Source organism: Taudactylus pleione, unplaced genomic scaffold (genome assembly GCF_031769625.1).
Source record: "Taudactylus pleione unplaced genomic scaffold, aTauple2 ptg001573l, whole genome shotgun sequence".
Taxonomy (NCBI): domain Eukaryota; kingdom Metazoa; phylum Chordata; class Amphibia; order Anura; family Myobatrachidae; genus Taudactylus; species Taudactylus pleione.
Genome location: NW_028285970.1, coordinates 4,024,773 through 4,048,988, shown reverse-complemented (window position 1 = coordinate 4,048,988; position 24,216 = coordinate 4,024,773). Strand labels below are relative to the sequence as shown.

The window sequence follows — 24,216 nt, the reverse complement described above, 5'->3', positions numbered from 1 at the left end:
TAATCTGAGTATTATTTTGCAGTCATTTTTATTCATGGTATTTTAATATATGAAATAAAAGTTATATTTTATTAAATTCTATTCCTTTGCACCACAGAACACAAATCTTTCTCTTAACTTTTTCTGTATCTAAACTAATTGTGAAGTGTTAGCACCTAGCCTAATATGCACTTATATTTTAAAACATGGCAGTAGGGGTTCTATAATTTATATGAAATAATCTACATCCTGTGCAGTTGGTTTCTTTATTTTTCTTGTATTTAAATGGATAGGATATATAAAAAAAATGAAAGGAAGCAGCATTACTCAATCCAAATACAAGATGCAGTACTTTACATGAGACGGTGCCCGCCAAAAGCCAACTCCATGAGAGATGCAGTATGTAAAAGTTCCATGATGGCGCCAATCGGAATTAATATACAGGCAGGCTGGATTACCAATGTTTCAGTGCTTTATGTGTTGCATTTTGCCACCATCATGGTCCAAGTGGGACTGTGGCAGCTAGAGTCCAGTGTGCCTGTAGGCCAGTGTCCAGACCTGCAAAGGGGAAGGGAGGACCACAAATCTCTGACTGTGTTTATGTGAATTTGTGGCAGCCAAGCCAGGCCAATGGGCCTTGAAGCTTAAGGCCAGAACCATAAGAGACTTTGTGTGACTATACCTGTGAGAGACAAGACTATAAGAGACAGTGGGCCTGATTCAGTACAGATCGCTATTGAGATCGCAGCTGTGATTACGCACGCAGATCTACTGCGAAAATATGCTGTTTGCAAACGCACCGTCAGCATAGAGATGCCCACTACCGCTATCTTGCATCCGTAATACCTCACAGACCTGCGTATACATCGGTACCATCGAATAACATCAGACCCTCATGCAGAATTACAGCAGGTCTGACCTTACTTAGTGGCTTATTTATGCACACCTAGGAAACAGCGTTCAAATGGACAGGCACGCCTGTATTTCCCCAACCACTCCCCAATCACCACCCACAAACACTGATGTCCCATCCCTCGATCTGCGAAGGCTTTGTAACTGCGTGATTGCAGTGCAATCGCAATGCTAACTCACGCACGCACACTGAGGTGCATAAGCATGCGCAGTCTGCACCATCGGCTGATCTGCATACGCTGTTGCATTTGCAATCTGTAATGAATCAGGCCCAGTATTGTTTGCAGACTAGCTGCCCATTATAGTCAGGGTTCAAGCAGTGAACCCTGAATGGGGGATAGGTTTCTGTTATTTTGTTCCTGAATGCGGAGTGTAAAGCTGTGTGGACCCTTATTTAAGCACCTAGACACTGCACCACTAACCCATCTACCAAGCTAATAACCCCAGGTCATCATAATTATATATATATTTTTTGTATTATTGTTTTTTCAGATGGGAGGTTTTAACAGGTAAGGTTGCCGGTAGGGAAGTAGCACTGGGGAGAGTAGCAGGCAGCATGAAGCTAACAAGCGGCCTCTGTGACCAATTCAGAGATGGACTCTAATGCGATTTTCATGCAGATCAAACATTTGCCATTGCACATGCGTATAAGCCCAGAGACCGCATTGCAATTACCGACGCACAGAGGATCCCATCACAGAGTGACTGACAGGCTGTCAGCGTTTGGGTGTGGTAACGGGGAGTGGTCAGAAAAACGCAGGCGTGCCTGTCCATTTGTACGCCATTACATGCACACACATAAATTAGCCACTGTGAGTGCATGCACAGCGCTGTGTCAGAAGAGCTCCAACGGCTGCGGCAGGTCAGACTTTCCGCAAGGGTCAGATGACCGCTGATGTGCATCGATGTTACCAATATTTCCACAGGCATGAGTCGTCACATGCAGGTAAGAAGGCAGCAGTGGGCGTCTTTATGCTCGGGTGATCTTTGCTAACATTAGCATGATTTCGCTGCCACGTTGTGTTTGAAATTGCAGCTGTGATCGCATTGGCGTCCATCTCTGAATCAGTCTCTCTATCAACCTGTCTCTGGCTCATCTCTCACACTTTCAACAACATTGTTTAATGATAATGGACTAATATCTGCCAGTCATTAAATTCTAGTAGAACTTAGCGTAGCCTCCCACAGCAAGCAGCGGCCATCTCTCCACATTTACAAGTGTAAAATGGGAACTGAGAGCGAAACTAGATTATGTTGGTTTTGCCCTACTCCATACCAATCATCACTAACTATAAAAGAAGCTTCACTAAAATGTTAATGTTTTGTTTGATTCATACAGATTACATTCACAGATTGTGTCAGAAATCACAGTTTGTCTGTAAGATGGCATGGTGGAGTAACCTATGGGTCCTGACAGGAAAAGCGGGATAAGCACAGGACATCGTTTGCATGGAAGGAAGGCTGGAATCAATCTCTACTTTACAAAACTACAGTGCAAGCTAGCACTCCTTTCCAGAACTCAGGCTGCTGCAGTGCTCTACTCCTTCCTATAATCACCACTGCTTTCCTGTATTAAATGAATCGCCATACCAACTTGTTGTTGTATGTGCCAAAGTGAAACACAAAGTATACATACTGGAAGTCATTGGGAGAGCACGGCTATATCTGTGGGGCAGTTCTTTTGAAAGCTGTGAAATGTATATATGTGGTTATTAAAGATCCTCATTTTATTTTTGGTTTGGGAATTCCTCTGAGGTGAAAAACAAAATAATGACCATATTTGCCTAGCAGGTTGCCACTTGTGTAGACATAAGGGATTCACAGGTCTAGTCTACACAACGCATCAGATTAGGGAAAAGATAAATGTATTAATGTACATTTTTTAAGGTATTTTTGTACTGACAATTTACAATTTTTGCAACATTTTTTGTCAAGTTACTGCTCAATTTAGTACAAGTAACAGGTGGCTTATGTTTGTCATAATAGAACAGTGGGAGATAATACAAATCCCTACCTACTCCACAGGCTTATGACTGTATGAATTGCAAGTATCTACATGTCAGTCATTTGTCATTTTGCAGAAACCAGAACACAGTGTCCTTTGTACTTTTCACTGGAAAATTATCAAACACCATGAACGTGTTGCTCAGAAACTGCGGCAACCAAAAACTAAACGTGTTCTGTTTCTGCAAATGTACCTTTTCTTTCTTTTGTCTCTGGAGACCATTGATTAACTTAGTTTGGTAAAGTGAACAGTTAAGCGCCAATCCCTGATATACAAACTACTAATTAAATGCGTAATAAAGTGTATAATCAGAACTACTGTTTTGAGATAATTACATTTATATAACAGTGGCAGGTTCATTTTAAACCATCTGACAGAAACACATTTCCATTAGAGCCCTGTCACCGTAAAATGTACCTACTCATGTCTCTTTACATTAGCTGTCAGTTTCAGTGAATGCAACAACAAATGATATTGAACTAGGCCGCTTTAAATGCTGTATTGGCTTATCAGTACTTTTGTTTAACCGAGCTACAAAAATCTGCCTTAAATTTTATTTTTGCATCACCTATTCGTTTTTAGACAGTAACTCGTTACTTGTGAATATGCATTTCTCCTGTATCGGTGTCTGTCAGAAGTATACAAGTTCCATGTAGTAATCTTTAAGAATATTTATTATATGCAAAAAAAGTTTAAATATAACTGGAGGTTTGATTGTCTAACAATTAAAACATTTTTATTGTTTTTGCCATTTTAAAAATATTTTGATCAAATTGACAATATTAGTTTTTACAGTAGCTATTTCCAGAAAATAAAACTAAACAAAAACAAGAAAATCAATCAAACATACCAAAAGTAAAAAAAAAAACTAAGAAAAACAAACAGGCAAGTATGCACTATGCATGTATAACAGCAAAATAATGCGTTTATCTGTCATTCAGTGGATGCAAGAGACAAAAAAACCACTTAAAACATAATACAGAATTAAAAGGCAGATTGTGAATAATGTTTTGGAAGGTTTCTGGAACACAATCTTGTTGCAGTTCGGTCCTTTACAAATGAAGGTGCACACCGGAATGTCAAGTAGCTAAACCGTTCACATTCATTACTACAGCGGGAAACTAATCTGAGTCTTCATCATCAAGATATTCTTCTGCATTGCTGGATGTCCGCACAATACCTATAAAAAGAAATGATAGCGAATTCATGACAGCAGTAACCTATTTTTTTTTTCTTTTTTTTAAGATATAGTCTATAATTTAAAGCATTAAAATTAATTAATAATGCTGATCCTGTATACGTTTATGGTAGAGTTTTGAGATACTCACAACTTGCGTAATTAGTATTTCATACATTGCTCTTCCTTTAGGTTCATTCTCCTCAGATTAATGTACTTCCCACACACATCCCTTTATATTGGAATGGGTATGAAATACCGCCGGGCACATTCCCGTCAGCGGCAGCCCGACAGGAGCAGAGTGCGACGCAGCGGAAGCCCGACAGCGCTGGAAATCCCGATCGTGGATAGGAAAGTATCCACTAACCTAACCCCCCTAACCCTAACCCTCCTTAGGGGTGCCAAACCCTATCTTCCCCCCCAAGTACTTAACCCTAACCACCCCCTTCCCCACTACCTAAACCTAAGTCCCCGGGGGGGTGCCTAACCCTAAGTCCCCCCCGGGGGTGCCGAACCCTAACCCTCCCTCCCCCTAGCCTAACCCTCCCGGGGGGGTGCCTAACCCTAAGTCCCCCCCGGGAGCCCTAAACCTAACCCTCCCCCCCTGCGGCTGTCCGCTCGCGGCGCCCGGCATCACTACGATCGTGATGCCGGGCGCCAGTCTCCTGGCGTCGGGGAAATGCGGGCGTCTACATCTAGACGCCCGGCATTTCACCCTTGCCGTGATAAGACAGTCGGGAAGCCGGCTGCCGGTATATAGGCAGTCGGCTTCCCGATTGCTTCCCCTTTATATTACATGCTACATGTGTTCTACAAGGGCGGACTAAGTACAGAATTTATCAGACACATATGATTAAACAAAGTCAGACGCTAACCCATATGCATGGATCCAGGGCCGGATTAAGGTTCTTGGGGGCCCCTGGGCAACAAATATGTGGGGGCCCCAATCACTAAAAGTTGTATGTGTGTATATTATATATAAATACATATTTTATATATAATTATATATATATATATATATATATATATATACATACACACACACACTCACAAACATACACACCGGGCTACTATATATATATATATATATATATATATATATATATATATATATATATATATATATATATATATATATATATAGATAGATAGATAGATATACATACACACACATACATACATACAGCAGCATTCCATGCAAGGAAGGAATGCCGCCATATGCTGGTTTTGGATACATACAGTGTGTGTATATATACACAAATACATACATACATATATATATATATATATATATATATACACACATACATACATAAACATATACACACACACACACACATGCATGCATACATATATATACATGTATACATACACACACACATACAGTGCTGCTTACCTCTCCTGGTTTCAGAGGCAGCAGCAGCAGAAATCATCGCGATTCCCGGCTCTCTGAAAAGGGGGCGGGCCAAATGCAGGGGGCGGGGCTTAATCACGGGCCGCGGAAGTCGGCTCCGTCGAAAGAAAAAAAAATGTTCATCAGGGCCCTTGGTATGTGGCCGGGTGCTGGGGACAGCGTGTGGGGGCCCCCTATGTGTGGGGGCCCCGGGACGACCGCCCCTGTCGCCCTGCCTATAATCCGGCCCGGATGGCATCACTACAGCTGGGGGCATATGCTCCAGAGAATGTCTGTAAACTTGTAAATCAAGCCTAGGAGACAGCATTGGTTTTCTGCATACTTACCTACTTTTTGTTCTTCCTCCCAGAGAGAAGCTTGGGGAGGAGAAGCAGGTGGGAGGTGATGGGGACGGATGTTTCTTGTCATTAAGCCACGCCCCCAGCGGTAAATTGACACGAATACCTCTTATTTAAATAGGGGGTAGAGAGAAGTGATGCAATTCTTATAGAATTACTCTCGGACCGCCGATCTCCAGGAAAGTTCTCCCAATTCTGCCCACTTCACTAGGAAGTGGGCTGGATATGGGGGAAGTGCATACTCTTATGTGGGTATGGGGGGCAACCCGAAAAATGTGAGCCTCCCGCAGGTTCCGGGAGAGTAGGCAAGTATGCTTTTGTGTAACAAAGTCAATTGCCCGATATGACTGCAAATTTTCAGATGTGCTTAGCTGTAAATATTATCCACTGAGGAACTTTCATCATGCAAGGTATTCAAATCAACAAAATATGAGATATGGTAAGAACTTACCTTTGTTATCTCTATTTCTACGAAGTCCATAGGGTTCCACAGGATACCTTGGGGTATAGGTGATGACGTCAGGCATCGGGCACCATTGAGTTAAGTTTTCAGTCCTCCCAGGAAGCACTAGGGTCCCCCTCCTATACCCCGCCCCCGAGCCACGGCATCTCAGTTAGTTACCTTAGCCATAGGCCGGAGGAGGAGAAGGAAGAGAGAGAAAAAAGATCTGGACACACACAAGAATCACATTCTCACCAGAGGGAGACAGAAAAAAACGGTGACCAGAGTAAAGCCCATCTGCAGCACAGGTGCGACAGGGCGGGAGTCCTGTGGAACCCTATGGACTTCATAGAAATAGAGATAACAAAGGTAAGTTCTTACCATATCTCATATTTTCTACTTCAGGGTCCATAGGGTATCCACAGGATACCTTGGGGATGTCCCAAAGCAGTATCCTTTAAGGGCGGGGACGCTCCTGTGCTGAAAGGAGAATCCGCCGCCCGAAGGAAGAATCCTGAGAGGCAAAGGTGTCAAACCTGTAATACCTCACGAAGGTATGGACAGAGGACCACGTAGCAGCCTTGCAGATCTGGACTGCAGAGGCACCACGTCGAGCTGCCCACGAAGGACCCACAGACCTAGTGGAATGAGCCCTCACAGAACGAGGAACCGGCAGGCCTTCATGAAGATAAGCTTCAGAAATAGCCATACGGATCCAGGCTGCCAAAGTTTGTTTTGAAGCAGGCCAACCCTTTTTACGGAAGCCATAGAGGACAAACAAAGCGTCTGACTTCCTAAACGAAGAAGTGCGGTCAACATAAGTCCTTAAAGGAATGCCGCCATATGCTGGTTTTGGATACATACATCCAAAGTGGCCTCACCCACTGAAAGGCCAGGTGAGTTAAAGGCCGGAACAACTATTTCCTCGTTAACATGAAACTGGGAAACAACTTTGGGAAGTAATTCAGGATGAGTGCGCAGCACTGCCCTGTTCCCATGAAAAATCAAGAAAAGGGGTCTACAAGAGAGAGCCCCTAAATCCGAAACACGTCTGGCCGAAGCTATGGCCAGACGGAAAACAGTCTTAGCTGTTAGCCATTTAAGATCCACTGAGCCCAGTGGTTCAAACGGCGGTCCTTGGAGAGCCCTCAGGACCACAGCCAAGTCCCAAGGCGCCACAGGTGGAACAAAAGGTGGCTGAATACGCAGAACGCCCTGCATAAAGGTGCGTACATCTGGGATTGTAGCAATCCTACGGTGAAACCAGACAGACAGGGCCGAAACCTGTACCTTCAAAGAAGCAAGGCGAAGCCCATGGTCTAGTCCCGCCTGTAGGAAGGCGAGTACCCGAGACAGACGAAACTCCCGCGGTGCATAACCTCTCGGTCGACACCACTGGAAGAACGTATGCCACACGCGATGGTATATTCTCGCGGAAGACGGTTTCCGAGCTCTTAGCATGGTCCGCACTACAGAGCTGGAAAACCCCCTGGACCTTAACATCGCCGTCTCAACAGCCACGCCGTCAAAGACAGCAGAGTCAGGTCCGGGTGAAGACAAGGACCCTGTGACAGAAGGTCCTGACGTAGCGGCAACCGCAGAGGACTGTCCACAGACAGACCCTGAAGATCTGAGAACCAGTGCCGTCTGGGCCATGCGGGAGCTATCAACAGAAGCGTCCCTCCTTCCTGTTTGAATTTCAGGATTACCCGTGGAAGAAGAGAAACCGGAGGAAAGAGATAAGCAAACCGGAACGTCCACCGGACGGAGAGAGCATCCACCAGAGACGCCTCTTCGTCTCTTGTGCGAGACCCATACACCGGCAACTTGTTGTTGTGCCGGGACGCCATGAGGTCGATCTCTGGAAGACCCCACCTGTCCACCAGCAGTTGAAAAACGTCCGGGTGCAGGGACCCTCCCCCGGATGAACGTCCTGGCGACTGAGAAAGTCGGCCTCCCAGTTTAGCACTCCCGGGATGAAGACCGCTGATATGGCCGGAAGATTGCGCTCCGCCCATACCAGGATCCGAGACACCTCTACGAGAGCTGCCCGACTTCGGGTTCCTCCTTGCCGGTTTATGTAGGCCACGGTGGTAGCGTTGTCCGACTGGACCTGCACTGGGCGACCCTGGAGAACCCGATGTGCCTGCTGGAGAGCATTGAAAACCGCTCGGAGTTCCAAGATGTTTATTGGAAGCTCCGCTTCCGCCGGAGTCCACCTGCCCTGGAACAAGTGTGGACCCGAAACTGCTCCCCAGCCCTGAAGACTGGCGTCCATTGTCAACAGGACCCAATTCGCCACCCAGAACAGACGACCCCTGTTGAGATGGGTCGTCAGCAACCACCAGGCCAGGGACAGGCGAACCTCCGGAGTGAGCACTATCGACTGGGATTTCAGAGACTGAGGCAGTCCATTCCATTTGGACAGGATCATTCGCTGCAGAGGTCTTGAGTGAAACTGGGCATATTCCACCATGTCGAATACCGACACCATGGAGCCCAGTAACCTCATCGCCGAGTGCAGAGACACCCGGCGGCTCTGCAGACAACTGCGTACCCTCGACTGTAAGGCAGCGATCTTTTCCCCCGTCACAAAGATCCTTTGCTGTCCCGAGTCCAATAAGGCTCCAAGGTGCAGAATCCGCTGAGACGGGATCAGGGTGGACTTCTGCCAGTTTATCAACCAGCCGTGCCGTTGCAGTAGCGCAATGATCAGGTCCAAGTGTCGGAGAAGGAGCTCCGGATATCCTGCCACTAAGAGAAGGTCGTCCAAGTACGGCAACATGCGGACCCCCTGCAGCCGCAGGGAAGCCGCCATGACCGCCATCACCTTGGTGAAAACACGAGGTGCTGTTGCCAGGCCAAAAGGTAACGCCCGGAACTGGAAGTGGTCGCTGCGGATTGCAAACCTGAGGAACTGCTGATGGCGCAAAAGAATAGGGACATGCAGGTAAGCGTCCTGTATGTCCAATGACACCATGTAGTCCCCAGGTTCCAGCGCCAGATTTATGGACCGTAGGGTCTCCATCCGAAACTTCGGTACCCGCAAAGATTTGTTGAGAGCTTTGAGGTTGATAATCGGACGAAACGACCCATTGGGTTTCTGCACCAAAAAGAGATTGGAATAGAAACCCTGGCCCCTCTGGGAGAATGGAACAGGCACTATAACCCCAGCCTGGATCATAGTGTGCAAAACCTTCCGCAGCTCCATGGCTTTGTTCCGGTCTGATGGTAGACCCGTGGTGAAGAATCGAGCCGGGGGTCTGTGCCGGAAGGAGAGGGCATACCCGTGTGAGACCACCTCGAGAACCCAAGTGTCTGTCGTGGTGACCGACCAACACCAGGCGGCCTCCCACTTTGGGATCCCCCAAAGGGAGGCCCGGACCGTCAGGCCGCAGGCTTGTCATCTGGCTTAGGGACCGTACGTCTGGTACTCCAGGCCTGCTTTCGAGGCTTGGCCGATTTTTTGGGGCCAGCCTGATGTGGAAAAGACTGTGCTTTAGGCCTACCCTGGGCCCTGTAAGCCCGAAAGGACGATGTACCTGAACCAGAAGGAACAGCAGCCGACGGGAGACATGCTGATTTAGCTGCCGCCAGCGTGGCTATAATCTTGTCCAGGTCCGGACCGAAGAGAACCTCTCCGTTAAAAGGCAATGCCTCCAAACCCTTTTTGGAATCAGCATCTGCCTTCCAGGATCGCAACCACAAAGTGTGACGAGCAGCCACCGCTGCCGAAGAAATTCAAGACGCCAGGGTACTAATATCTAAGGCCGCTTCGTTGATAAAAGTGGCCGAATCCCGGAGATTGCCTATCAACTCCGCCTGCTCAGCCAAACAGTCGGGATCGAAGGACGCCTCCAACGTATCAGCCCAGCGCTCCATAGCTCTGGCTACCCAGCAAATGGCCATAGCTGGCCGTGCTGCCCCCCCTGCAAGGGAATAGACGGACTTCAGGCAGATCTCTACCTTGAGGTCCGTAGCATCCTTAATGGAGGACATGGATGGCATGGGTAACGTGGCACTACGGTCAAGGCGTGTCACATGAGAATCCACCTGTGGAGGTGATTCCCACTTAGCAAAATAATTGTCCGCAAACGGATACGCCACTGCTAAACGCCTTTGAGGCTGATATCGTTTGCCTGGCTGTTTCCACGCTTCCTCTAGGTGGTCAACTAAATGTTCCGAAAGAGGAAACACTGTGGCATCTCCTTTACCCTCTTTGAAAAAGGCATATTTGGACTTAGATACCGGAGGTTCCTCATCCTCAATAACTAAAGCAGTCCGGACTGCACGAATAAGGCCAGGTATATACACCTTAGACTTAGCGTCCGACTCTTTAGGACGGGAAGGTTCCTGTTCAGAAAGATCCAGAATCTCCCCATCATCGGACGTCCCGTCACATCCTCATAAGGAGCGGACTGACAACTGCTGTACAGAGCTTGTTAACGAATTAACCCACGCAGGCTCATGAGAGACCTGAGGAGGAGAAATAGGGAGACCGTGGGGTACCATTAATTGTCTCGGGAAACCCTGCATGGGTGACGACACCACTGACTGCTGGGACAATCCCATCTGAGTGAATGGAGGCTGCGGAGCTAACTGGCCCACGAGGGTTGTAAGCGCCTTGGCGAATCAAGCCCAGGGCGGCTCCTGTACCGTGCTGTGACCATAATAGGTCGCGCCAATAAATAACACGGACGGCATAGCCCTTCTGCGCTACCCTCCCCCTCCGCTATAGGTGCCTTGCACGTAGCACACCGAAATCACTCAGGGAAATCACTCTCAGACATAATGGTAAATATGTGACCCCTCTCAACAATACTTGTTCGTATAGTGAGAGACCACCCTGCAGCACCGCACCACAAGGGCTTTAGCAGAAAGACAGGGACAGTAATAAGGCTGACAGTAATAGAAGTAAAGTACAGGCAGCAGCTCTAGCACAGTCATGTACAATGCAAAGAAAAATCAATTCCTGCACTATCAACGCTGATTCTCAACTACCCAGACAGAGTCTGGTAGGACACAGCGCTGCATACACAGACCTGTACCAAAACGGAGGAGAGGTATGCGGGGGGACCCAGACCACGATGCCTCTGATTCCAGGCTTCCAGCAGCATTCACCATGCGGTTGTGAAGATGGCCGCCGAGGAGCTTAGGGGAAGCTGGCCTGGGGGAGGAGCGCTGCCACAGGGCCAGTCGGCGTGTGTAGAGAGGGCTGTGTGCAGCGGGGGAGGCGCCGGCTGTGAGACAGGGAAGGCGCGCTCCCCTGGCATGCATTTAACCCCCGGGTCGCTGCAGCGCTACCGCTGTCCCAGGGGCGTAGTGGAAGCGCAGGTTATATACCTGGCTCCACGCTGCAGCCAGTCCCCAGGGAGCCCCCTGCCTGGGGACTCTGGACCATGTAACAGCGGGGACCCACTGCGGGACCCCGCTGCTTACCTTACTGTCCCCCTTGATTCCGGCCATGGTCCTGAACATCTGGGGTCACCGCTAGTGGTGACCCCAGATGTCTACCAGCATCCCCGAATCAGTACCGGCGTTCTGGTACCGGCGGGGGTGTAGGGAAGACAGCATGGACGTCAGGACTGACTGTCCATGCTGTACTTCCAGATGTGCAGCCACAGCTGCTTGAAGAAAACTTCAGGGGCTCTTCTTAGCCCCCACTCCAACAGGTGCACCCGACTCCGGCCGGGCACCAAACTAAACTGAGATGCCTTAGCTCGGGGGCGGGGTATAGGAGGGGGACCCTAGTGCATCCTGGGAGGACTGAAAACTTAACTCTATGGTACCCGATGCCTGACGTCATCACCTATACCCCAAGGTATCCTGTGGATACCCTATGGACCCTGAAGTAGAAAGAACAAAATACATTCACAAAGAAAGACCATCATGTATGAGTCCTTTTGGTTACTTAACAATATTCTTAAGGTCCGTGTTCATTGACCTAAATACATACCTGTTCGCTGGCAAGATTTGGTGCACTGTATGGGTAACATGCTATTCGATTATGTGACAAATAATTGCCCAGGAAACTACTATTCATGGTGAGTTATTTATGAAGATTGCTGAAAAGGTGCAAATCTTCATTAACTGCATAGAAACAAATCAAACATTGGCTTTCACTGTCAAACTTCCACCAGACAGGTAAAACATAATCGCTTGATAGTTCTTGCCGTATTTACGAACTACTATTTATTAACATTGATCAAAGGGTACAAATATTTAGTGTCTGGAAACAATAATCAAGGTCTTTCTAAAAAATCTAGTTATGGTTTTCTCCAGTGAAAACCTGCAAGTGCTAATCCAGTAGCACTGGAAGATAAATCTTCATACATCCTATATTCATTATTGTGGGTCCCAAACTGGGTACCGTGAGGTTCCACGTGTTTGTGTTCAGGACCAAATCAAATTATGTATGTTTACTGTGATGGGCAAAACTGGAGCTAGTGGCTGCCAATCATAAAATATGTGGACAAATAGAAGCACAACCCTGTCCACCATCAAATAACTGAACCTAAGGGTGACAGGTAAGCATATTTTTTTTGAATTTTCCAATAAGAAACTTTTGGCCTAGGGGGTGCCATCAAAACAATGGTAATACTGTAGGGCATCTTTATTCAAGAAAGTCTGGCAACCACTGGGTTATAGCTTGCCAGAATTGGCTGGAGCTTTAACAGTATGCAATAGTCTTTAAAAGGAGAAGTTAAAGTACAACTAAACCCCAAAAAGAAGGGAAGATTTGGAATGTAAGAAGTGGTTATCAGTTATAGAACCAAACTTACTGACACAGCCGACTGGAGAGGTGTGCACATTTATTTTAATTAAAGATATTTCAAAGTAGATCTCCCCTTCTTCAAAGGACACAAAAGGTCCATCAAAGAGAATCAAATAAAAAATATATATATATTACCTTGTGCCTGTCTCTTTTTAAGCAGGGTTGCGCACTGCGCATTTGTAGCCATATCCAAAGCCAACTTTTTCTCATTATTTCTTAAATCTGTTCTTGATCCTGCAAAGTTCAATTCAAACAACCCAACACAAAGTCAGCTAATTGAACTAAATGATAATGTGATAAAAGTAAACTATTGTGTGAAGTATATAATGGCCACTTACATTTCAATAGAATATTTAGATAAAACTACTAAACCCAAATTGCGTGACTGAGCAACAAACAATCAGAGGGACAACTACTTCTAAATATAGCAGAGGTATGATTGTTTATCATGTAAAAACATTTTAATCTCAAAATTGTGTTTGTTAAGCCATTAGAAAAATATTCTGATCAAGAAAAATTATAACAGTAAGAAATTGCTGAAAGACAATATTAGGTAAAGTTCGTATATCCAGAAACAAAAGATGCAAAAAGTAATAAAAACAAAAAGCTAGGTGGAGGTAACCTTGTTCTGGATGGAGCAAAATTTGATTTAAAGCATCTCAGTTACTATTATTATTATTAGAGGTAGGCAGCTCGGCTAGGACTCTGTTCTTCCTGTTAAGTTCGGATCTGAAAATGGAGCAAAACGTCAGTTTCCCGGAAAGCTCGGGTCTTGCATGTTTTGGCTTGCTTTTAAATTACATGCAATTCAAAAACGTGAGACCCAAGCATTCTGGAAAAATAAGTTTGACCTTGTTTTCAGATCCAAACTTGGCATGAAGAACAGAATCAAATACAAACAACTCTTCTGTAATTATTATAACATAGGGTAATGTAGCAACATTATTAAAGTAACATAAGGTACAGTAGTCCATAGCAATAATCACATACCGTACATACGTATTTGCTCTTTTAACTCTAACTTATACTTGATTAATCAAAGCTAATATACAATTTGCTAATATGGTTACTAAACTTTTTGCTATTTCTTAATGGAAATATGAGAATAAACTCTCTAGTAACAGTGAGCATATGTTAAAAATAGGTTGTGGTTAGATTGTCGATAATCTCTATGAGGACAGTTAAATGCCAACAGCGTTACAGCAACACATTTCTAAAGCTGCAAACAACATTTTAAATGGGTTGGCATTATAAGTTTAAAAATGATACTTTAACACAGCACGTTTAAACTTATAAAGCGTTCCCTTTAAAATGTGGTTAGCAGCATTACAAGTGTTGTTATACCAGCCACGGCATTTCAGTGTCCACGCAGTGGTTGTCGACATAATGACTGTCGATTAATCGTATCAATCCCGTTAAAAACTATCTTATACAAATTTATTATAAACTAAAAGCTGAAATAGGAAAGCACAACATTTCAGTTACTCCACTTCAAATGGAATCGGTATGAATGACCGCAGGACCTATGACCGGCGGTTCAAGTACCGACAGTGGATGCCGACGGAGGAGATCCCGACAAGATAAGATTTAACCTATCCCTAACCCTCTCCCCCCCTAGCCCTAACACTCCCTTAGGGATGCCTAAACCTAACCTCCCCCTAGTGCCTAACCCTAATCCCCCCCTTCCCCGCAGCCTAAACCCAAGTCTCCCGGGTGTGTGTGGGGGGGTGCCTAACCCTAACCTCCCCACGGGGGTGCCTAACCCTAACCCTCCTGGGTGGGTGCCTAACCCTAAGTCCCCCCGGGAGCCCTAAAACCTAAACCTCCCTTCCCCCCCCTCTTTCATATTATGTGGCCCCTTACAATATCACAAGCGCTATGCAAAAAGTTACTTTTCTATAGATGGGGAGGGCACATTGAGCTGGACGGTATGGAAAAAATAGAGCACACTCATGTTTGTTTGAAAGAGGGGAGCCTGCTGTTTCAAATGATGTGCTCCTTTAGTAGTTATTTTCTGGTGAACACTATACAAATTACATACAGTGCATCCAGAAAGTATTCACAACGCTTCACTTTTTCCACATTTTGTTATGTTACAGCCGTATTAAAAAATGGAATAAATTCATTTTTGTCCTCAAAATTCTACACACAATACCCCATAATGACATTGTGTAAAACGTTTTTTTGCGATTTTTGCAAATTTAATAATCAAAAAAACAAACTAAGAAATCACATGTACATAAGTATTCACAACCTTTGCTCAATACTTTGTTGATGCACCTTTGGCAGCAATTACAGCCTCAAGTCTTTTTGAATATGATGCCACAAGCTTGGCACACCTATTTTTGGGCAGTTTCGCCCATTCCTCTTTGCAGCACCTCTCAAGCTCCATCAGGTTGGATGGGAAGCGTCGGTGAACAGCCATTTTCAGACCTCTCCAGAGATGTTCAATTGGATTCAAGTCTGGGCTCTGGTTGGGCCACTCAAGGACATTCACAGAGTTGTCCTGAAGCCACTCCTTTGATATCTTGGCTGTGTGCTTAGGGTCGTTGTCCTGCTGAAAGATGAACCGTCACCCCAGTCTAAGGTCAAGAGCTCTCTGGAGCAGGTTTTATCCAGGATGTCTCTGTACATTGCTGCATTCATCTTTCCCTCTATCCTGACTAGTCTCCCAGTTCCTGCCACTGAAAAACATCCCCACAGCATGATGCTGCCACCACCATGCTTCACTGTAGGGATGGTACTGGCCTGATGATGAGCGGTGCCTGGTTTCCTAGAAACATAACGCCTGGCATTCATACCAAAGAGTTCAATTTGTGTCTCTCATGGTCTGAGAGTCCTTCAGGTGCATTTTGGCAAACTCCAGGCGGGCTGCCATGTGCTTTTTTTCTAAGGAGTGACTTCTGTCTGGCCACTCTACCATACAGACCTGATTGGTGGATTGCTGCAGAAATGGTTGTACTTCTGGAAGCATTTCCACAGAGGAATGCTGTAGCTCTGAAAGAGTGAACAACGGGTTCTTGGTCACCTCCCTGACTAGGGTCCTTCTCCCCTGATCACTCAGTTTAGACAGCCGGCCAACTCTAAGAAGAGTCCTGGTGGTTCCGAACTTCTTCCATTTACGGATGACGGAGGCCACTATACTCATTGGGACCTTCAAAGCAGCAGATATTTTTCTGTACCCTTCCCCAGATTTGTGCCTCGAGACTATCCTGTCTCGGAGGTGTACAGACAATTCCTTGGACTTCATGCTTGGTTTGCGCTCTGACATGCACTGTCAAGTGTGGGACCTATATAGACAGGTGTATGCCTTTCAAAATCATGTCCAATCAACTGAATTTACCACAGGTGTACTCCAATTAAGCTGTAGGAACATCTCAAGGATGATCAGTGGAAACAGGATGCATCTGAGCTCAATTTTGAGCTTCATGGCAAAGGCCGTGAATACTTATCTACATGTGATTTCTTAGTGTTTTGTTTTTTTTATTAAATTTGCAAAAATCTCCCAAAAACTTTTACACTTTGTCATTATGGGGTATTGTGTGTAGAATTTTGAGGACAAAAATGAATTTTTTCCATTTTGGAAAAAGGCTGTAACATAACAAAATGTGGAAAAAGTGAAGCGTTGTGAATACTTTCCGGATGCACTGTAAACAGTATAAAAAGAAAAATTATACATCGGGGAGATATAAAGCCCAGATCTCCCCCATTTTATGTCAAATAAAAGGGGTGTTCTTATTTAATGTGGTAGGTTTTCTAGTTTAAAAAAATGGATATTATGCGAGTTTGTTTAAAGGAACAAAACTGTAGAAGGGACATCTCACCTTTCAAGAGCAACAACTCGACAATGTCTGCATACCCTTTCCATGCAGCAGCATGCAGAGCAGTGTCACCGAGCTTGTTCTGAAGAGAATAGGATAAAAATAGATCATCATTGTCTTAATGCAAAAATGATATATTATATATATATATATACATACACACACACTTTTTTCCATTTTGTCTGGAGCGACTCCGAAACTGGTCCACTCTGCTTATTTGAAGGTTAACTTGTTATAATAATTCAAAATCTAATTATCAAGTTAAGATGCACTCTCTGACAAAGGCTTGGTAGGAAGAGGCAACATTCTAATGTCGACAGGTTCTGAATGTCGACACTCAGATTGTCAATATGGACTTAAAGCCAATAACCAATGTCAACATGGTCAAAAATGAGTCATGTTCGTAATGTTGACATTTTACATGTCAACATTTTTGAATGTCGATATTCCGACCAGATCCCCTTACAAAAGAATCAATGTTCACTTGATCATGTTTATAGATAAAAGTGAACAAATAGTACAGTTTGTTGTCTTTGTCAATTGCCAACTTAAGGTGGATCCACTGTTCACTTTAGTCTGGTCACATGTGCCAATTCTACTACAAGGGGAAAGTGCTGAGCTACATGTTCAATATCCAATTAAAAGAAAATCAGCCATTCGGTGCTCTGACACAATGGCCAGCTCACTTGTGGACTACAAATGTGTTCACATACACCTATCTTCAAATAACGCCAAATAGGCAAATTTAATACACCACAGACTTAACAACTTAGACATGCAGGCAACTTTTACTTAAACTATGCATTTTAATCTACTAGTAGTTTATTACAATTCTTTTGTGATAAAAAATACTATTCCTAAGTACTTAGCACACTATTAGCGAAATAAGACAGAAACTTTTGGAAAAGTACTCAAGCACGGGAATCGCTGCCCAAGGCAGAGCATTTAAGTCACACCACGTTTCTCGCTTCATATGGCGTAAAAAAGGATAGGTGTATGAGGAGACATCTATACATTTGTGGAGGTTATTCTGGTGCACACAAGCCGATAATGGTCATCTTCCAACCACATTTATGGGCAAAGCCTATAGGAATCCCGATTATAGCATATTATCAGGGCGCAGTGCTATTTTTGGGGTTAGTAACATTTGCAATATGCCCACATACGTAACATTATCTACAGTGCATTTATGTTTTGCAATTGTAAAATTTGACCAAGAAATATTTCCCTATCGCACGTGCCTGGTAAGTGATGAATATACATTTATCAGTTATATGTGCCATTTTAACATAGGATCAGACTTCTTACATGGGTTTACCTTGAAATAACCAATTGTTAGAGCTACTAAATTGTTATACTGTACATATTAAACACAAGTAAAAACTCACTTGCTGGTTGAGTTCAATACTTTGCTGTGCAAGTAAGACTTCCACAACATCTAGGGGATAAAAAAATAATAATATTATAAATGGTAAATGTATTAAACATAGATTAGGTTCCTTGGAATGCATTTTTCAAAATGATTAATTACGTATACACCCATCTATTAATAATACAATAGTTTCAACACTTAAGTTCTTATCCATCAGAAGACTGCAATTATCCTCCTTTGGCACACTACACATGCAAACTAAAAGGTGTCCAGAATTTAAGTAGAAAGTTATTACATTTGTGGCTCCTTAAGCAGGGATGAGTTGGGGGTGGGTACTGTAAGGGTACACAAAATAGCAGACCCTAGGAGTTTCAGCCAAATTAGATTAGGCCACATCTCCAGATAAACCTTTTAGGGGGCATACCTATTGCGAGAATATGTATTATATACAAAGCCGTATTCAATTAGAAGCGAAAAGCCGTTCACGCGTGGTTTTTAGCGATAATTTCACCTTCTTTTTTTTACTCCGTATTCAATTCCATTCCGTTTTCGCTTAAGCAGAAAGTCAAGGCACTGAAATAGGAGATACTTTTTCTGCACAGAATAGCAGGTGAAAAAAGTGTAAAATCTATATTTTGGGGTGCAGATGTTGGGAAACCACTCAAAACCCTTGGTACACCCCCCAATGGACAATTCACTAAAAAAAGAATTACAAAATTCCAGGATCCTCCCAAAAATGCCTTTGAAATTGGGGGGCAAAAATTACAAAAGTGGGGGGACAACTTCAAAAACTAGCGAAATAAGCTTCTGGGGGTGCTCTAAGAAGGAGCCAAGTGTTTCTGGGATTGCAGGTGCTTGTATGACTTAGGAATTTAACTTTTCTAAAACTTCACTTTAGAGACATTAAAATATGTTAGTACCCATTTTCAAGTACCCCAAATTTGATGGAACTACTTATTGTCGCCTAAAAATACTGCTTAATGCCATTCTACACCACTTTTGCAAGGATGCCAATAACAAGTATTTTAAACAACTTCAGTACCCCCAATTAGTTTTATTAGGGCTATTGGAACACTTCTACATTGATCCCCAATGTTAGTGCATCTTTTTTGGGGGTTAAGGCTGATTTCCCCAAGTCTGACAGTACTTTCCACCTGTTCTGCTTTAGCCATGGGACACTTATCCTTTGTGCGAATGCCCAGATGCCGCCCACGTACAATCACTACGCCAGTGGAAGTGTGGATGAGATGCATGTGACACTGAAAATCCTGTAGTTGCTCAAAGTTGCACCTGCAGGCTAAGATGCATGTGCAGTATGAAAAATTGTGGGATCCTTTTGCAGAACATACTTTTGTGCAACTTTGGGCCATATTCAATTAGGTGCGAAAAGGCCATTTCTGCGGAAAAGTATCGCTGGTGACGTCATTTCGCCAGGTGAAAACTTATCCCCGTATTCAATTCCAAAGACTTTTCGCCGGTGGGGAAAGTCAATGCATTGTAATAGGTGAAAAATATTCGCCTTTGAAAGTAAAAAAAGTGCAGAATTGGGGTTTTGGGGTGCAAACTTGCGGGAACCACCCTGCACCCTTGGGACAGCCCCCCAAGGGTAAACTGTGTCAAAAAGATGAAAAAATACTTAAGAACACCCCAAAAAAGGACTTCGAAAAAGGGGGCGAAAAAGTTCAAAGTTGGGGGACAAACTTAAAAACTAGCAAAATAGACTCCAGGGGGGTCCCCAAGTATGCCCCAGGTGTTTTTAAGTTTGCAGGCGGTTGCGGTAGGTGGATTTTTCAAGTTTTATTAAAACACCACTTTAGCAACTTTAAAATATGCTAGCATCCATTTTCATGTACCCCAAATTTGCTGGGACTACTTATTTTCTCAAAAAAACCCCCTGCAAATTGCAATTCTTCACCACTTGTGCAAAGACGCTAATTAGCAGCTATTGAGAGCATTTAAGTACCCCAAATACCTTCAGCAGGCCTACTCGGGAGTATCTATAGTGATCCCCAATGTCAGTGCATCTTTTGGGGGGGTGTCAGGCGGATTTCCCCAAATCTGACAGCACTTTCCACCAGGTCAGAACTCGTCGGGTCCCGTTTTCGCCGATTTCTAATTGAATACGGGGATAAGCGGGGATGAGCGCGATACTTGTTCCCATGGAAAGACAGCAATGTCGACGAAAAGTCCGGCATGCGAAAAGTATGGGACTTTTTGCACCTAATTGATCATGCCCCTTTCAATCAAGACTGGAGTGCCTGTCTACTACTAGTTCTACAACAAATTCTAATATTAGTTAAGAGAAGGATCTTCAAGAATTATTAGTCTGTAAAAACACGTTTGAGCTGCAGTATAATACGATATGTTAAACCAAATCAAAATGGTACAAATCTACAGTTAAATTAAAGGGATAGCTTTATATGAAGCAATTATATGTGAAATTATTTCAACATGGCATCTTCTGAAAAGGTCAATACTTATCTTTAGTTCATTACAGTACTTAACAAACATTTTTTGCTGCTTCACCTGTAAAATATTAAAATAACCCCATTTAGAAAGTACCTTTATGTCCTCCATGGCATGCCCAGTATAAAGCAGTGCTTCCAGCTTTATCCAAACCGTTCACCCCAACTCTGTTGTCTAGGCACTCTCTTAACCAGCTTAAGTTACCTGAAAATGTTGTAAGAAGGAGAAATGTATCCAGATACATTGGAGTGCAATACACATAGCATGAAGACTTGAATATAAATGCTTATCTTATCCTGAATATAAATCATTAATCAAAAAATTGTTGCTGTGAAATGCTGACAATAAGGAAACCTATAGCCTTTAGTGGTCTAAGAAATCATCTTATTTATAATAACTGTACTCTTATTCTCTCACCTTCGCCTGCCTTAACTAATGCAATTGCATGCTATCTCCCATTCCCCTCACCTATCTACTTCCACTTTGCAAAACCCTACATTGACTCCAAGGGGTAGATTTAATAAAGCTTCTAAAACAGACAGAGATGTTGCCCATAGCAACCAATCAGATTATAGCTGTCATTTCTTTACTGCATTATAGGAAACGATAGACAGAATCTGATTGGTTGCTATGGGCAACATCTCTGATTGTCTTTTGTAGAAGCTTTAGTAAATCTGCCCCCCCCCCCCCCAGTGTCCACCAGAATCCAATTCAAATTACTCATTCTTACCAACAAAGCCCTTGACAATCCACCCATTTACACATCTCAAATGTAATATGAAAATACACTCTCTATCCCTCACAGGTCTACCTCTGACCTGCACTACACCTTCTCTCTAATGGCCACCTCTCTCTCCCAACTTCTACTGTGTCACTCTATCACGCTCTAAAAGCCTCCCTCTCATCTGTGCTAATGTTCAATAGGATCCATACTTACTCCTCTTATAAGCTGTGCCCTCTTCTAATTAGAATACAATTTCTTTCACCTATCCTATCCTTTGATTCCTGCATTTATTTTCTCTATCTTGCATGCCTGTTTAATGTACAGATGTGTCTTCACACACCATTGCTGAGTTGTGACAAACAGCCCCTTTTGGGGCACCAGGTCCCGTTCTGCCCTGCTAGCACCAGGCACCTCTTTTTTGGGGAAAGTGTGTTTTAGTAAATTTGATATGCGACACTTGTATATCTGAGTGCAACTGAGTGTCTTAATCTATATGCGAAGTGCTATATAATGTAGTGGTCGCAGCTTTTTTCAATGCCAAGTTCCATTGTGCTTCGTATACGGACTCGCACACAGACATACAAGTGTCGCATATTAATTAGCACAGTCTGCTAATAAAGGGGTATCCAATTAGCCGCGATAAATTACCATGGCTAATTACCTCGCCCAGGGCTATCCAGTTAGTCCCGAAGCCGCACTTATCAGGGATATTGAGGCAGGTGAAACCAAATCCCCGATAACAAGGTGTTTTTCTCCCGATCGCGGCAGAGAAAAAACATAGATTCGCGACGTTTCGTGGATCCTCTGTATTTTCGGCTGTAATAAACGGAGTTTAATTGGATAGCACAATAAAAAAAAATCATCGAAAAATACCCGAACATCGGCGAAAAAACCCTGTTTTTTTACAGCCAAAGATTTTTCTGAGCTAATTGGATACCCCCCTAAGATGTATTTTCCACAAAAAAAGATGCAAAAAAGCCTGGCGCTAGCAGAGTGGCACGTGATCTAATTAACAAAAATTGCCATTTCAAATAAAAAATTCCTTATTTAATAAATAAAAATTCCTTCACTTGTGGCACCCAGCTGCTTCCTCCTTTATTGTCAGATTTGTTTGTTATAGCTTATAACGCTTGTTTAAAATGTTTTCTGTGATGTTATTACAGGACGGTGTCTATTTATTTGATTACATGTATTGTTTTAACTTATTATTGAGGTTAAAGGAAAATGTGAGACTCTGTAGAGGGCTGTCCATGTGGCCCCAAATGTGTATTTGTAATTGGCCAGCCAGTACTGTGTTAGAAACTCAGTACTACTTGAAAGGTTAATGAAAGCCTAAAGTCATACTAGAACTAATGAAGACTGCATATTGCATAATCCCCGATAACACTTACCCCTTTTAGCTGCCTCATGCAGTGGATTGTCAATAGATTCAGCTTGCTCAGCAACTGAGAAAGAAATGTTAAACAATGTGTTTACTGCTGATTTTAGTACCTGGTAGAATGGGCTCAAATTATTTATACAGTCAGGTGCATAAATATTGGGACATTGACAGAATTTTCATATTTTGGCCTCTATTCACCACCACAATGGCTTTCAAATGAAACAAACAAGATGTGCTTTAACTGCAGACTTTCAGATTTAATTTGAGGGTAATTACATCCAAATCAGGTGAACGGTGTAGGAATTACAACGGTTTCTATATGTGCCTCCCACTTTTTAAGGGGCCAAAAGTAATGGGACAAACTAAACAATCTTAAATCTAACTTTCACTTTTTAATACTTTTTTGCAAATCCTTTGCAGGCAATTACAGCCTGAAGTCTGGAACGCATAGACATCACCAGACGCTGGGTTTCATCCCTGGTGATGCTCTGCCAGGCCTCTACTGTAAATTTCTTCAGTTCCTGCTTGTTCTTGGGGCATTTTCCCTTCAGTTTTGTCTTCATCAAGTGAAATGCATGCTCAATCGGATTCAGGTCAGGGGATTGACTTGGCCATTGCATAACATTCCACTTTTTAGCCTTAAAAAACTCTTTGGTTGCTTTTGCAGTATGCTTCGGGTCATTGTCCATCTGCACTGTGAAGCGCCGTCCAATGAGTTCTTAAGCTTTTGACTGAATACGAGCATATAATATTGCCCGAAACACTTCAGAATTCATTTTGCTGCTTTTGTCAGCAGTCACATCATCAATAAATACAAGGGAACCAGTTCCATTGGCAGCCATACATGCCCACGCCATGACACTACCACCACCATGCTTCACTGATGAGGTGGTATGTTTTGGATCATGAGCAGTTCCTTTCCTTATCCATACTCTTCTCTTCCCATCACTCTGGTAACAAGTTGATCTTTGTCTCGTCTGTCCATAGGATGTTGTTCCAGAACTGTAATGGCTTTTTTTAGATGTTGTTTGGCAAACTCTAATCTGGTCTTCCTGTTTTTGAGGCTCACCAATGGTTTACATCTTGTGGTGAACCCTCTATATTCACTCTTGTGAAGTCTTCTCTTGATTATTGACTTTGACACATATACACCTACCTCCTGGAGAGTGTTCTTGATTTGGCCAACTGTTGTGAAGGGGTTTTTCTTCACCAGGGAAATAATCCTTCTGTCATCCACCACAGTTGTTTTCCGTGGTCTTCCGGGTCTTTTGGTGTTGCTGAGCTCTCCGGTGCGTTCTTTCTTTTTAAGAATGTTCCAAACAGTTGATTTGGCCACACCTAATGTTTTTGCTATCTCTCTGATGGGTTTCTTTTGATTTTTCAGCCTAATGATGGCTTGCTTCACTGATA

The 24,216-nt window shown here is 43.7% G+C and overlaps 1 protein-coding gene across 1 annotated transcript in view; it reads right to left on the bottom strand.

The window, feature by feature from the left end:
* Nucleotides 1-3,567: 3,567 nt before the first annotated feature.
* The window catches only part of OSTF1 (osteoclast stimulating factor 1), a 55,436-nt gene continuing 34,787 nt past the window's right edge, over nt 3,568-24,216 (bottom strand). Inside the window, exons 5-10 of the mRNA XM_088464050.1 lie at nt 22,817-22,870; nt 20,798-20,905; nt 18,252-18,301; nt 16,867-16,945; nt 13,178-13,276; nt 3,568-4,076 (exon numbers count right to left, since the gene is read on the bottom strand). Coding sequence (XP_088320176.1) covers nt 4,018-4,076; nt 13,178-13,276; nt 16,867-16,945; nt 18,252-18,301; nt 20,798-20,905; nt 22,817-22,870 — 449 coding nt within the window. The 3' untranslated portion in view covers nt 3,568-4,017. The remainder of the gene's footprint in view (nt 4,077-13,177; nt 13,277-16,866; nt 16,946-18,251; nt 18,302-20,797; nt 20,906-22,816; nt 22,871-24,216) is intronic.